At 44.4% G+C, this 15,033-nt stretch overlaps 1 protein-coding gene across 5 annotated transcripts in view; it reads right to left on the bottom strand.

Annotated features, from left to right (window-relative positions):
* LOC147185683 (utrophin-like) overlaps positions 1 to 15,033 on the bottom strand; it is a 91,644-nt gene that overhangs the window by 11,434 nt on the left and 65,177 nt on the right. For 2 of the 5 annotated variants that reach the window (XM_086104110.1, XM_086104109.1), the window contains 11 exons: positions 14,573 to 14,633; positions 10,945 to 11,006; positions 10,757 to 10,831; positions 9,217 to 9,418; positions 8,528 to 8,613; positions 6,908 to 7,065; positions 4,995 to 5,161; positions 3,197 to 3,308; positions 1,922 to 2,058; positions 1,121 to 1,159; positions 534 to 599 (listed from right to left, as the gene is read on the bottom strand). In XM_086104110.1, the coding sequence (XP_085960236.1) occupies positions 534 to 599; positions 1,121 to 1,159; positions 1,922 to 2,058; positions 3,197 to 3,308; positions 4,995 to 5,161; positions 6,908 to 7,065; positions 8,528 to 8,613; positions 9,217 to 9,418; positions 10,757 to 10,831; positions 10,945 to 11,006; positions 14,573 to 14,633 (1,165 nt within the window). The remainder of the gene's footprint in view (positions 1 to 533; positions 600 to 1,120; positions 1,160 to 1,921; positions 2,059 to 3,196; positions 3,309 to 4,994; positions 5,162 to 6,907; positions 7,066 to 8,527; positions 8,614 to 9,216; positions 9,419 to 10,756; positions 10,832 to 10,944; positions 11,007 to 14,572; positions 14,634 to 15,033) is intronic. The other 3 variants (XM_086104112.1, XM_086104111.1, XM_086104114.1) reach the window with 3 other exon arrangements.

The following is a 15,033-nucleotide window of genomic DNA, read 5'->3' as shown; positions in this document are numbered from 1 at the left end:
CTCGGAATATTTATTTATTTAAAATTATGTCCTGACTCTTTAGCTGAAAACATATCTTTATTCACACAGGAAAGGTTGTTCGAGCAACTCCCTGCAGATAGATTACTGGTGGCGTTCCACAAGTCTCCCTACTCCCTACTCGGCCAACTGATTTTTTGTTTCAGTTTTTTCCTGTACACAGACTATAAGTGTCTAAAATGTTTGGTGTTACAGTAGAAAACTAGTGGTGCTTCACAACTTTCAATCCTAGGTTCACGCTACAAAATGTAAAAACTGGAGATCCAGTAGGAACACTAGAAAAGATACAGGGGTTTATGACTGTCCTGACATATGACGTTTCAAGACTTAGAGGGGGAATGCTACAAACGTATTTAGTTGACGGCAGGCTTGGCTAACCGCCGTAACTTAGTGTTCATCATTTAGTCCACGACATCAGGACAGAACTCCAATGCAAACCAAGGAATTTATGCTGCTTTATGGAATAGGACCATATATGGAATGCTCAAATGTTGGCAGGTGGGAGGGCGGGGTACCTGCTGGCGTACTGCTCTATCCTGGAATGGGTGTCATCATGGGATAAGTGAGGTGACTGGGACAGCCTGGAGACGAATGGTGTAATTGAGATGAATGAGTTTGGGTGAGCGACCAAAACCTCATTTAAAGGATTCATAGGCACACACACACACACACACGCAAACACACACACGCACACACGCGCACACACGCACACACACGCACACACACACACACACACACACACACGCACACACACGCACACACACACACACACACACACACACGCGCGCGCGCATCCACAACCCAGCATGACCATCCGCAACGTCATCGCGCAAACAGGAATGGGGGAACAGGATGATCTACGAGGAGACCGGAAGGCTTTCGACAGCCGCTGCTTGGATTGCTTTAAGGAAAGCAAGTGAGCAAAGATGTTGGCGTCACGTGCACAGTCAAGTGTGGATGAGTCAGGCAGGTAGGCAACATGCAATTCATGCATGGCTTGAGGTGAGGCGGGAAAAAGCTCCCGGACGACGTGTGGTTTGTTACAAAATAAGTACTCAAAATAAATTAAAGGACATTCCGGTACTCGATTGTAGATACTCACTCGTACTGCTCCGGACACATGCTGATGAGGGTGATGGGACTGTAAGAGGACGGGGGGGGGTTGTGTTGAGGGGGTATCACAAAACATATCTGGGTCAAATCCACTCAGTGTGCCTCACAAAACACAGCAGGTGAGGGAAAGAGGGAAATAAGGTATGTTCGGTAGCACATGATCGTAAAAGTTAAAAGCCTCTCAGTGGCTTCCTGTTTTTTTTTTCTTTCACACATTGCTGCGTGACGATATGAATCAGCCTTGGCGCCGGTTCTACATTAAGGAGAGCACCGGTGCAGCTGCAACAAACATAGTGCCGAGGCATAATTAAGCAAAGACACGGGAGAGGAGAGAAGAGGGGAATGGAACACTCCTCATCTGCTGGTGCACGGGGGTGTGAGGAGATTTGTTATGAAAATGCCAGATGTTCGTTTTCTTTTTTAACTGTTTCATCAACCATACGCCACAGTGCAACCTACAAAATGCAAAGGTGGTTGTCCTTCCAAGATTGAATTTCAGTCCTATTTTTATCATGTGAAATACTAAAAATATAAATAAAAAAAAATAAAGCAGAGCAACTGACCGAAATGCAATTTTTTAAAATTTTCCAAAATGACAGTCTTTGCGATTTAAAAATTGCATTCTACTACTTTGTGATGTCAATTAGAATTTGATTAGCTGTGCGGCCTTTGATATAACGATAATATAAGTTGGTTAAACTCTGAATTTCCACTTTGTGGGAACCACTGTGACAGTTCTGCCTGTGGCTGCATTGGTCATTTTTAAGAAGAACCCTTCAGTGGCACTCACCTTTCCATATTGTCGCCCTCGAGGACGGTCTGGACCGGTAAGTACCCCAGTCGAGGGTGCTTGGCAAAGTATTTCTTGGAGCGGAATTTGTTCTTCAGCACTTTGGTAAAATCTCGCATGTCCTCGCCTGATGTCGTCTGGCGGAGACAAAGGGTTACATAATTTCAATGGGGGGGATGGTGGGGGGTGCAATATGTATCGCTCAAAGTTGACGGGAATGGAAGTCTTCAGCTGTCTTCGCAACCCACATCAAGTAGTTTGGAAGAGTCTTTAAAAAAAACCTCTTCAAGCTGTTGATTCCCACTTAGTTAAAGTTAACTGTCAAACTAAACCTAAAACAAAGAGAATTGCACCATGTGTATTCAAATCAACCCCTTAGTATAGCCTATAGCTTAATGGTAATGCTAACATATGCTATACGTTTTTTTTTTTTTGTTCAAGTCTCTCTGTGCAACGTTATAGGAAATGGTCCAAGTATCGATTTTAACTGCATTAGAGGTCAACGCCGAGCCGGCCCACTCTGTGAAACAAGTCTTCCTTCTCCATTAATCTCATCGCACACTTTTCCCTTCGTGGCAGTGACAAGTGGCGACTGCTCAAGGAGCCCATATGGAGGAGCTCCACGCATCGACTGATAAGGTCACGTATTGTTTTGGGGGGTTTTTTTCCTTCCCCTGATTCCATCAGCGGACTTTGTCAGGCTTGCCGGACTGCTGTCACCAGCCCAAATACTCTCCCCAACGTCGGCGCACTGATTGCTACCCGTCGCGTGCACTGGCAAGAGAGAAGCTCATCAGCGCGGCAGAAGCGAAGACAAGGAAGCAAAATGAAACAGACTCATCTAGCCGCAGACAATATTCATTACGTTTGCAAAATTTAAAAAGCAGATATATTTAAAAAAAAAAAAAAACCTTTGATACTAGAATTACTTTTCCTAATTTGAAGCTCATTTACAACGAGGCCATGGCTTATTTTCACAAATGTACCTTTGATGACATTCTTCTCGCTGCACAGAAATTGCATTACCCGATAAAGAGAAAAAAAAAAGAGCATTATTTCATGATTTCTTCAGGGAAATTTGAATTTGATCAGAGGCGGTCACCAGGATTGATGAAACGGTAAGCGAAAACATTTAAAGCGCCACGGCAGCTCTATTCATGAATTTGAATCCCTTTCAGCTTAATTTTAGGCAGAGTAGTTAATAGAATTGTGCTGCATAATATGGTTACAAATGTGCTATTTTGTCCCAAAAATGTGCATGCGTGTGCGTCTCACCGGCGTGCAGTACTCCACCATGGGATAATTGAGCTTGTGGCCCTTGGCGGTGCGCCCGGAGAAGAAGCAGCTCTGACACACGTCGTAGTTGAAATGCTTCAGGCTGCGATACCTACACACACACACACAAAAAAAAGGAGTGTTAGGACAAAAGTCAGGCTATTTGCAGACATTAGATGAGTTGTCAACTCTTTTTCAGATGGCCATTAAAGTGATTTAAAAAAAAGTACACCTTGAGAACAGATAGGACAACAAAAATGTTTGGAATTAATGTCAATAAAGACGTATCTTATTCAATTGTGATGTTCTCTTAAAAAAGACATGGATGGTGCAGCTCCCGCCGTGGTGCTCGATTGCCCGGCCACCCTGCACGCGTATCCACACGGCCACAGAGCCGAACAAAAGCATCTTACAAGCACTGACAGAGTGACAGACAATTGCATTTCCGCTCAAAACGCTCCTCAATAGGACAACACCTCCATTGTGATCAGGCACACCCAGAAAGCCATTTAGTGGCTTGAAAAAAAAAAAAAAAAGAGCGACATAATAGCCGGAGTCCTTTATCTCAATCCTCTTCGGGGACTTGGCTGACGGATGAGCCATCACACATCGTATATCACAGAGCTGAACAGCTTCGCACGAGTCAAAGACACCATTATGCGTTGCGTCTAGTCATGAGGGGGAGGCGTTCAGTTACCTTCAGAGCGGGATGGGCCCACACGCCACCTTGAGTCTCAAGCTCACCGACAAACACACCACTGCTAGATGTGCCACAAAAATTCAGGGCCAGCACTGAGGTCTATTTATAGAATATCTTCAAGTTGGCATGATGGAAACAACGAGGCTTTATTAACCCTTTCATGCACCCCGTAACCTCATAACATGATAAGCTGTCCACTGTAGTAACCACTGTCCCTGAAAGGGTTCATGAGAGAGAATGTCGAGAGTTCAAGTGCAATGTGTAACACGACAGCATGTCTGCAAAGGCGAAAAGCTGGTCATGTATCAATTTGAGCTCATTTTATAAACTGATATGGAAGCTGCGAAGGCCACAATTCACACGGTCACGCAACATGCAGACTGACTGAACCAACAGGCATTTCTGGGCTCTCATGTGGCGACGCCCACGTCACTCACCGGGAAGGCCCTGCCTTCGAAAGCCATAGACAGTCAAAATCTCGAAAGTCCAAGCCCCATATCGCAAGTTTACTGTATTTTTGGTTCCTTATGTATGTCTCAGCTACTCAATTGGTTCGTTTTCAACCGCCAACAGCAAACAAAATTTCGGTTGAAAAAGCTCCCCGAACCTAGTCCAAAACTGAGACTGTGATTTCCTCAACGCTTACTCCGCACTCTCCTTGCTTCTGTCATCGATCAGTGACATGACTTCGGAGACACTTGATTCATCAAACGTTTTTTCTGGTTTTCGGTTGGTTGAAAGAAGACCAGTTCGCCACACGGCATCTTGGCACGATGTTACAATTTCACAAAATGGAAAATAAATAATCGAACCAGAACAAAACGTGCGTGTGTGTTATGGGTTGTTGGCCAACATCGTGTGTGAATGTTCAAACCCTGTGGAGGTTTAAATGATATTTAGTGAGTGGTCTGGCCTCTGCTGACATTTAGATAAATGCCCACCAGAGCAGAGCTGCCCTTTATTATTATCAGCAAACATCAGCGTGTGTGCGTTCTGCCTTTGAACTGCGCACAGCCACACACCCACCCACACACAGACACACTGAAACACGCAACCTCCATTTCACAAAGAGCTCCCGGCTCAGTGCAAGACGCGTACCTGAAGCCCACAATGGGACACTCCTTGCAGATGTTGCACTTGGCCTGATGCTTGGCCGTCTCGGCGGCGGCCACTCGGTGCAGGACGGGGAGCCACACCATGGACTGAGGCTCCATACGCATCCAGTCCACAAACTGCCTGGGCTCCAGTTCCACCTTATTGGTCGCCTACCAGACAAAGGAGGACATGGACAAAGCGTGTTTGGTAACTGGTCAGGGTTATGACAAAAATAAATAAAAAAAGCTCCAGGCTATTAATTGTCACTCCCAGTTGAAGTTTACTGCCAAACTAAACATCAAACAAAGAGACCTACACGCTGTGTATTTAATTTAAAGCAGCTAAATAACTTTACCTTTGGGAATGCTACCTTAATGCTAACACATGACAGTGTTGTAAACCTTGAAGAACTGAGATTGACCACCTTTTTTGTTTGAAGACGAAAATGAACCAATCTGAGAAGGCTGTTCATAATAATGTCAGGGAAGAATTCCTGCCCCCTGGCCGAGCCCAAAAAAAAATCAAACATAACCTTTCTGACACTGACAATCAACAAAAGGGCAACAAAATGTTGCAGTACCTTTCAACGGACTCAATTGTGAATCTTTTAATTAGTGTCGATACTCCTTAACTCATTCAGTACCAGCCAATTCTAGACGAAGTCTGAAAAGACGTTTAAAAACGTCTTTGGGAGTGAATGAGTTAATAAGCACGGCAGTTTTTCAACTTTCAGCATGTTTTCCGTCCTTGCCATATATAATTGAGCATTGTAAAGTGAATTCAGTAGAAGAAAGCGGGAAAAAAATTTGATACGGTATCATATGGGCTCAATAAGTGCCCCAAAGGCCAATGAAAAAATAGCAGCCACACCCCAGTTTTCGCTATGCAGAGTCCATATTACTCAATCATAAATAATCTCCACATAGACAAATGGAAAAAACAAAAACAAAAAAAACAATCTAATTATCAATATCTTTCGAACTGACTCAATGTCTTCATGCGCTCAAGTCAGAAGTATAGAATTACGATGTTTACACACAAGCTACCGCAGCGTGAAGGGAGTGACCCCCGATAAGACAGATGGACGGTTAAATGGAAGCCAGTGACAAAAGTACAGTCAAGGAAGCCAAATTTATAGCCGTGCTATGCATTCATCATGCGATCGTTAAAGCAAATGGATTGGACGTCATTGACGGGACGGACACAGGTGTCACGCAGGGCCTGCGCTTGTGTGTGTGTGCAAAACGTTTCAAGGAACCAACTTAGTTTGATGATTGAATGACTTCTGCACGACTGCAGCACATCTGGCGTGCCAATTCGGGATGGAGCCAGGGTGCTATTTATTTTGCGCGTGTGCATCCACAGGAAAAAAAAAAGAAGAAATTTATCGCCTCACCCCAATTTAAATGCCCACTTCCCGGAAATGAAACCGTGGTGGAAGAGAGCGAGAGCAAGCGCGAGAGTGAGAGAAAGAGGAATGGATGCGAGATCCCCGAGGGGATAAAGACATCGTTAAATGCCAGGAACATCCAATGATAAAGCTGCTAGATTGATTCGCTGGCTGTCGTAAAGCAGCGGGGAGGACAGGCGGCAGCTGACCGCAGGCCATGAGCGGCTGTGCGGTTGGTCAGCACGTCTTCAATATTCTAGTCCTCCTTTGGCTTTGAGGTGGTGACGCGGCAGAATAGAAATGAGCTTTGATGAAGACGCTCCACTACTGTCTGCTACTTCCACTTGACTTTGGGTGAAGTCAATTGATTTCCCCGCTTCGCATCCCACAAAGCATCCTCCAGTATGCAGCATAAATGTTCCAATCTGAGGGCCTTTTTTGTTTTTTTATTAGTCTACTAAATTTTTTTTTTTTAATGCACGACACGCCAGCGTAACTCGTATATTGTAACATGCTGCGTCCTTACGTGCTGGAAGCAGCTGCGCACGCTGGGCTCGATGTTGGAGCCTCCGAAGGCAGCCACCTCTCCGAGCTGCTTGGGGATCTGGATGGCCTCGTGAAGCAGGAGGCCCAGCTGCCGCTGGTCACATGTTTCTCCCGCTGACGCCGCCTGACTGAAGAGATCTGCGGAGGGATGGATGGAGGAAGTTATAAGGCGAGAGGATCTTCTCTGTGTTTCCATTTTCTGTTGCGTTTGTCCTCGCTGGAGTCCTGAAGTGAATTTTATTCAACATGTGCAATGTAATTGTGTGTGGTCAACGACGGACAACCCGACCACAACTTCTCCTTGGCCCCACAGGCCAATAGAAAATTGTCACATAGTAGGCACGCCCACTAGTTGCTAGGTAGACTTTATCGGGCGCAATTCTAATGGCCACCAAGGCCAATGAAGAGAATTATCATTTGCTTCCACGGTCACATGTTGCTAGGCAGAAATCACAGGTCAAATGGATGAAAATGCAATACATCAGCAGTCCTCAACTTGTTAGCAGGCAAAATTCGACCTGCCCCCGAAGACAAATGGGGGTGAGGGGGAATGGTTTTCACCAGTCTTGCTGCCTGCCTTGTTGCCAGGCAGATTTCATGGGCGCAATCATAACTGAACAACGGGCTAATGAAAAGAAAAAAAAAAGTGCCATGCCCCACTGGCCCATTTGTTGCCAGGCTGAGTTCATTGAGCTTAATTACAACAGAAACCCATCTGATTTGTATTAAATATAAATTCACAAGAGAACATCACATTTCCAAAAATAAAAGGTCATTGTTCACTCCTCACATTTCGTCTGATAGAAACTACAATAGAGTGCATGAACTAAACCATGCTAACCTCTCACAAGAGTCTTTCCTCTTGAAGAGAATCACGGTGATTGATTATAGTGGTACTTTTAGACATCTCTCACACGCACACACACGAAGAACTGAGACAAAGGGCATGACAGCTCTTTGTGCTCTGATTAAAGCTGACTTCAGCCCCATTTCCCTCATTCCTGTAAGGCGTGTGTGTGACTTCCTCCAAACACACCACTTTATGACATCAAACCTATCAATACCAATGTGCTCGCAGATATCGTTTGACACAGCCGACTATGTGTGTGCGCGTGTGGGAGCAATTTCTGAGCCAATGAGAGTGCGGGGGGAGAGGAAAAATGCGATCAGGCGTGGATGATCCCCTTCACAGCCTAATAGAATGTGCCGAGGGAATGCCGAAGCTCAGCGAGGGAACATTTGACGGAAAGGCATGTGCAAAGGGGAGGAAAAGGAGGAAAGGGAGCCGAAGTAAACAATGACGGAGTGACACTGGCGGACAATTGGGACAAGGAGAGGGAAGGGCAATAAAGGAAAAAAAAACCCAAATACATTTACACCGACTCATCCTCCAAATAAACATGCAAGGACAATGATGTAAAGCGTAGGAGGTCGCTCATCCAATTACCCCAGCAGCATGGAAAGCCGTTTTGAGCAGTTAGTTGACAGACTGTAGGAGTAGGCTCTTTGTCCGCTAGTGCCCTTATAAAATGACTCGCGCACTGACTTTCTCCATCCGTCTGTGTGTGTGTGTGTGTGTGTATGAGTGAACATAACTTACATTTGTATTTCTCCTCGAGGTGGCCCTTGCAGAGAGACAGCAAGCCAATCTTCATTGACATGACACGGATCTTCCCGCTTCGACCGCTTTTAAAATCAACACAAGAATCAATCACACGTGGAAAAAAAAAATCATATCAATTTATACGAACAAGAGAAACATGATTCATTCATATGGAGCTGATCCATTTTAGGGCAGTGTGGTCTTGGAGGTCTATGGTCTGTGGCACAGGTGTCAAACTCAAGACCCCGGGGCCAGATCCGGCCCGCCATGTCATTTTATGTGGCCCGCGGAAGCAAATCTAGCATGCCAACTAGCATGATGCTTGCGAAAATCTCGACCCAAAACTTAAAAATTTCATACGTAATAAATAAGAGACATCTAGTAAGCATTTTCTTGTTTCCAAACCCCTCATTACAGTAACTTAAACAATTGTTGAATAAACCATCATTATTGACTTTTAAAATTTTGTTTCAGTCATAACGGCCCTCCAAGAGAAACGGTAACTAAAATGTGGCCAACGACAAAAATTTGTTTGACACTCCTGGTCTACGGCAACCTTATTATCCGACCCATTTTCCTACCCTGCTCTCTGAGATTTTTTTTTTTTTTTTTGGATGACAGCACCTCAGACGTATTTGTGTCTTTGCAATAACAGCTTTTGTTTCTAACTATGCATTCAAACATACGTGTCGTAGACATTGAGCAGCCAGTTGAGACACATGTCGACGCAGAGGGGCACGTTAACCAGGTCTTTGTGCTCCTGCTCCAGGCCATCATAGATGGTCGTCAGGCAGTTGATGACGTCCGGGACGGACATCAACTGGTTGTTGTTGGTCAGCTTGTGCTGCGCAAAAGTGTTCTGGGCCACGTTCAGGTCCAAAAGGTCCACTGCAGATGGAGGACATGTGATGAGACTAATAAAATCCACGATGAACTTTTGAGCAGTGGTGCCAAGTGACATTTGAGAAAGAGAAGGAGCTAAAAAGTGGCCCACCGTGTTCATAGAAGCATATCGGAGAGTGAATAGCGAGAGAACAGATGGATCATCATGATTAATTATTGAAATGATGGAAATTAACCAGTCAGTTTCCACAAATCTAATTTGCTGGTGACAATCTTTTCACGCAGTTTTTTTTAAATAAAGCACAGGGGGAAAAAAAGATGAAAAGGCAGAATTGGGGCTTCTCATAAAACTATAGACACAAATTTTTCGGCTTTACGATTTCACCTCTGCTCATTAACTGTGTCAGTCAACACCTCTGTCAGTCAACATTTGTTATCACCGACATCTCCGTCAACTTCCTTGCCTTATGTTACCTCCTGTGCACCAGGGCCACAGGCGCACACACACGTTCGCTAGCTGCCACGCACTCGTTTGTGCCATTCGAGGCCCCCCTGGCACCGACTTAACCCAATTAGACGTTTTATTGTATGCCTGTCATGCGCGTGTGCGTGCAAATGTGTCATTCACACACATTACATGAGCAGACATTTGCGAAAAAAAAAAAAAAAAAAAAGACGAAACACAAATGAGTCCCGTGGATCCGTGTATGACATTGGGATTGGATTGCCTACGTTTGGAAACAATCGGGCTAATGCATCCCCCGCAACAAATAGCGACGCGTATTGAAAAACAACAGTGCAAAAATGATGGGTTTGCGTCGTTGCAGCTCATTAGCGGTCCAGCACAAATACTCCGGCGCACCAGCTTGAAAGCGCACCTGCACTGAGGAGTTTTATCTTTTTGCAGGGGGAGACAGCTGGGTTGTCTCAAAGGGTGGGCGGCTATTATCACGTTGTCTCTCGGGTGAGTGATTGTTGAGACTGCACTGTGCTTCCTTAACTCTACTACAGACATCGTTACAGGTATATACAAGGTCTGTAACGAAAATTATGACAGCTTGGGACGAAGTGCCGTTACCCAGCAAACTGGAAAGGACGTTTAAAATTAAAGAGTCAATGCTCTTTAGCTGGTTAACTGGTTTTTGGTCTCGGTCCTGTCATGGTCTCGGCTTACATCCGTCTCGGTCTCTTTGAGTTCTGGTCTTTGGGCAAGTGCGTACAAACGTGCTACAGAGCACTCGCGCTTCCCCGTGTATATTTGCACAAATTTATCTTCAGTCCTTCCATGCTGTGTTGTTCACTAAAGTAAAAGCAATTTGAACAGCGTATCCCCTTGTTGCGCCCACTTAGTAGCATTTGTGTGCGCGTGTGTGCGTGACTTACAGCACAGAGCTTTCTGCAGACGGCGAATCTTCATGGCGGTGCGGTACGCCGAGAATCTTACGTTGTTCAAGTCCGCTGTGAACAAAAAGCAGAATTTTACTGTGTCCATCATTGTGAAATGCGACAGACTGCCAGATTTGGTATCGATCGGATGAAAGAGGCATCAAATGAGCTTTTGTGTTACCTACCTAGCGACTGGTAGAGCTCCGTCATCTTGGGATGGTCCCAGCAGGTTGTTTGTGTCTGATGGCTGAAAACAGCAGAAGAAAAAAAATGCCATCAGGATAAAGACCATTAGTGAGTGCCAGGTGCCACACGTAGATCGCTGGCCAGTAAGCCACAATGCAAGTGGACTGTAACATCAAAAAGTGAAGACATCACTCCGTTGGCAACAGTGGCTCGCACTATTTGATGTGTTTGTGTTGCGAAAGCTGTCGTCGCTGTTTGTGTTCTCAAATACCGTCGGTGTGTCCAGTGAAAGCAAGAAAAAACACACTCAACTGTCAATCAAATGCCACTCCCACAACCTGGGAAATGGATGCTAACTTCTTTAGCATCTTTATTTTGCCTACTTAAGAAGCCATATTAGATCTTCTAAAATACATCCCATGTAGCTACAACGGGGCGCTCTAAAACAGCCACGCCAGCCCGACACACGGCCAACAACGAGGCGCACTATTATCCGAAGCAAAGTGCGTTTTCGTGGTGTGAGTATAGTTAGCTAGCTAACTCCACGTCGCGATTACTGAATTCGCTTTACATGGTCTTTTAACATCCTACCAAGCAAAGTCAAAGCTGACACAGCAAAAAAAAAAAAAACAACCAACCAAACCAAAAAAAAATGCAAATATCAGAGCCGAAGTAAGCAAAAAAAAAAAAGGTGGCTGTGTGCAAATAAGATCCCACCGACGGAAACCCACCGCAGAGCTCCATTTCCTGTTTGTTTATTACCCCATTACGAATAAAATAGAGCCCAATAAATAAGCAGACTGCAGCGTGCAAGCTGCTTCTATTGCCGCTCATAATGACGGAGGCGCGCGGTCGCCCCGCTGCACAACAGCGCGGGCCGGCGTTTCTATCAACGCTGAGGGCGCAGCGCGTGTGTGTAAATCAGCAGCTCATGAATGCCGAAATGAGAACGGCGGAGCTGTCAGCGTGCGTTCACAAACTTTGACACAGATGCTACTAAGATGGTGGAGTTTCGATAAAACAGCAGGAAGCGCGTATGGGGGGGGGGGGGGGCAAGGGGACAAATAGCTTCTCAGGTGAGCAGTTCAGTTGGGAGAGCTGTAGTAAAAGTTGGAGCCTTTTTTTTTTACATGGGTATGTAAAAAATGGGTATGTGTTAAATGAGCAATGAGAGAAAGCAATTTCTGTAGAATGCTGTGTATGAATGCTGAAGACTTGATGATGAACTGGAATGGTTCTCGCAGTCATATTCTTTATCCTCAGTGAAGATACATACTCATCTTGTCTTATACTGCCCTCAGGTGGTGAAAGCAGGCACACCAGAGGGAGCAGTGCAATGGCAATTGACTTGATGCAAAGTACAAAAACTGTACAATGGCAAGAACTGGCGGAATAATCAAAGAAATATTGGGAGCGGAACATGTGCTAATAAGCTTAAGTGTGTTTAAAGTGTGTGGAACCCACCTATTACATATCCCAGAAAGTCATCAAAACAACAAAATGTGACACAATGAGATGATGAGTGCCGTTTCCTTTTATCTCTACCAATTTGAAATGAAAATAGACTGCCGGCAAGTGGTGCCGAAACAGCCCTTGTTGCTGCGTCAGGACCAGCGGGGGGCCTAGTGAAAGGACAGAGCGATCCACTCTGGATGCTGACATTTTGTCTCCAGAGCCATTATTAAATGCCATCTCTCAGTAAGCATCAACAAATCAAATAAGGTCTCTGGAGGCTAAAGTGCAGACTGCGGCAGGTAGATAAAAATGGATGAGTCACGGCAGTTTTTTTTTTTTTTTTAAGTAGGAGGAATATGATCAGCGTTTTTGACATTTTTTAGTACGCACATCCACTTGCGGATTAAAGGGTAAAAATGTACACCTTGATTTGTATGCCAATTTGCCGATTGCAATGGTAGAAGTTGTGAGAATTAGTGACGGGCGAACAGATGGACGGATGCGTGGGGTATCCCTCACATAAAAAAATAATTGTAATCATTTATTAAGTTTAGCGCACCGCGCTGAAATTGAATTTACATTCCGGTTGAGTTCACGTCTGACGCCTATGTGTGCTTTAAACCCCTGTTCCACTGATTTGTTTACGAGAGTGGGTTGCTGCAGGTTCAGCGGTCGGCCACATCTGTGTTCAAACGCTGCTGGCTTTTATCTCCCAACAGCTAAACACATTCCAATAATAACAAATCGACCGTCCGTCTGCCCCCCCCCCCCTCCTCCCCGTGGGTCCAAACACAGTGTATGTGGTTCAAACGCTTCTTATTGATCTTTCCATTTAGAACCTCATAAAAGTCAAGTTAAAAAAAGTCAGTGACATATACAATATGAAATAACCTTTTGGAACACTGCAGACAACGCTGGAAAACAAATAAAAAATACAAATGATAATAAAATATGACACCAAAGAGTCAATGTATTAAGCAAGGTGGAACTTCGAAGGCAGTGATTGCCATCCACCGTGTCATTAAATTAAATGTCGTGAGCTCTTTGCAGATCACTAATTGTTTTGTCAATAAACAGTTGACATTACATGCAACAATGTTTTCAAGAGTGACATTTCGAATGTGAGCGAACTCGAGAGTGAAACAAATATGCAGTCTGACTTGGGCAGTCAGCAGTTTAGGCGGTTGGATGATTTGTGGCTAACGAAGCTAAAAAAAAGTAACTGCTCCTGTTTCACCTGATTTGACCAAAAAAAAAAAAGTGAATGGGAAGCAAGACAACAAGCTGAAATTGTGACTATCAGAGCGGCAAGAGATGCGCTTGCCACTGTCAAGCAGGTGTTATCTATTCACCAGGTAGACACGTCGAATCAGCAGAAAGACAACTGTTTTGGGGAACTGAGCTGAATATGACACGTCAGTGGAGGTCTTTGTTATAATGACTGTGCCCGAGAAACATTTCAGTGTCAATGAGCTGTTTTTGAAGTCGCGTTTGCTTTTTTGCTTTTTTTTTTTTTAGTCCTTTTGCGATGCAAATTATGGACATTAAAGTAAAAACTGCAGCAAGCTAAAATAAACACATTCATTTGGCAAGTGTGTGTGTGTGTGTGTGGGGGGGGGGGTTGTATCCCACTGGATAAAAATCAAATCTGAAAAGAAAATTGAGGCGTGCAAATGGGCCTAAGCGGCTGCATGTCATACATTTTCCCACATGCATTTGTGAGCCTCTGTTGTTGGCCGCTGAAAACAATGTGAAACGTTTTCATCATAATTTCAATATGTATATTGGGTACAAACACAAAACTATATAAAACAAATTTTAAACTACACATACTTTCTTATCTGCGGAGTTGTCATGAGTCTTATGATTGAGTAAATTTACTGTATTTAATCTACGACTCCTGGCAGGTTCCACAAAATGGAGCCTTCTCCCTCCCTAAACATTGAACCACATTATCACATTTTTTAAAACGGTTTCCAAGCTACAAAGGGTTGCTTAACTTCCCCGTCTCCGCTAACAGTAAATCAGTGCAATTTCCTGAGATAAATATTTGTATGTAGGGTGTATATGTAGGTCAGTGCTTCTGTTGGGCCTCGCTGCATCTGACCAACAACCACTGGAGTAGAGCAACTATTTTAACCAACGATGTCACACATTTTTCTGGACACTTACTTGATATAATATGGAACTTTATTTTGAGACACCGCCCGCTGCCAGGGGAGCTGCACAGAAGCTAGGGAGACAAGGAAAGACCACAATGAGAGACTCAAGTAAAAAACAAAAACATGCATGAAATAGAGAGGAAGTGGGTGGGCGGGGCTTTCCAGGCAGATGGAAGAAATAGGAAAAAATAGGAGCGTATAAAATATAGTTGGCAGACCTGTATAACCGAGGCAACTGATGCGCCCAAAAATGTCTCAGCAATCCAAAGCTGCATTAAGACTATTAGCGGTGACTATTAACGCTTGGTTGATTCCCACAATCCCTTTTCTGACAAAGGCATCGAGGAGCACACGAATGAAAATAAATTTAAAAAAATAAAAATAGAGATTGGGAGATAAGAGCAAGGCTTTATTGATCCCTGAGGAGAAATTATGCTACCGGGGTAATGAGTGTCCATGTGAGATGATAGA

The sequence above is a fragment of the Hippocampus guttulatus genome, chromosome 23 (assembly GCF_054856545.1).
Source record: "Hippocampus guttulatus isolate MCC_2025c chromosome 23, RoL_Hgut_1.0, whole genome shotgun sequence".
In the NCBI taxonomy this organism is placed as follows: domain Eukaryota; kingdom Metazoa; phylum Chordata; class Actinopteri; order Syngnathiformes; family Syngnathidae; genus Hippocampus; species Hippocampus guttulatus.
Note: the sequence above shows the minus strand (reverse complement) of the source record. Positions and strands in the feature narration are given on the sequence as shown.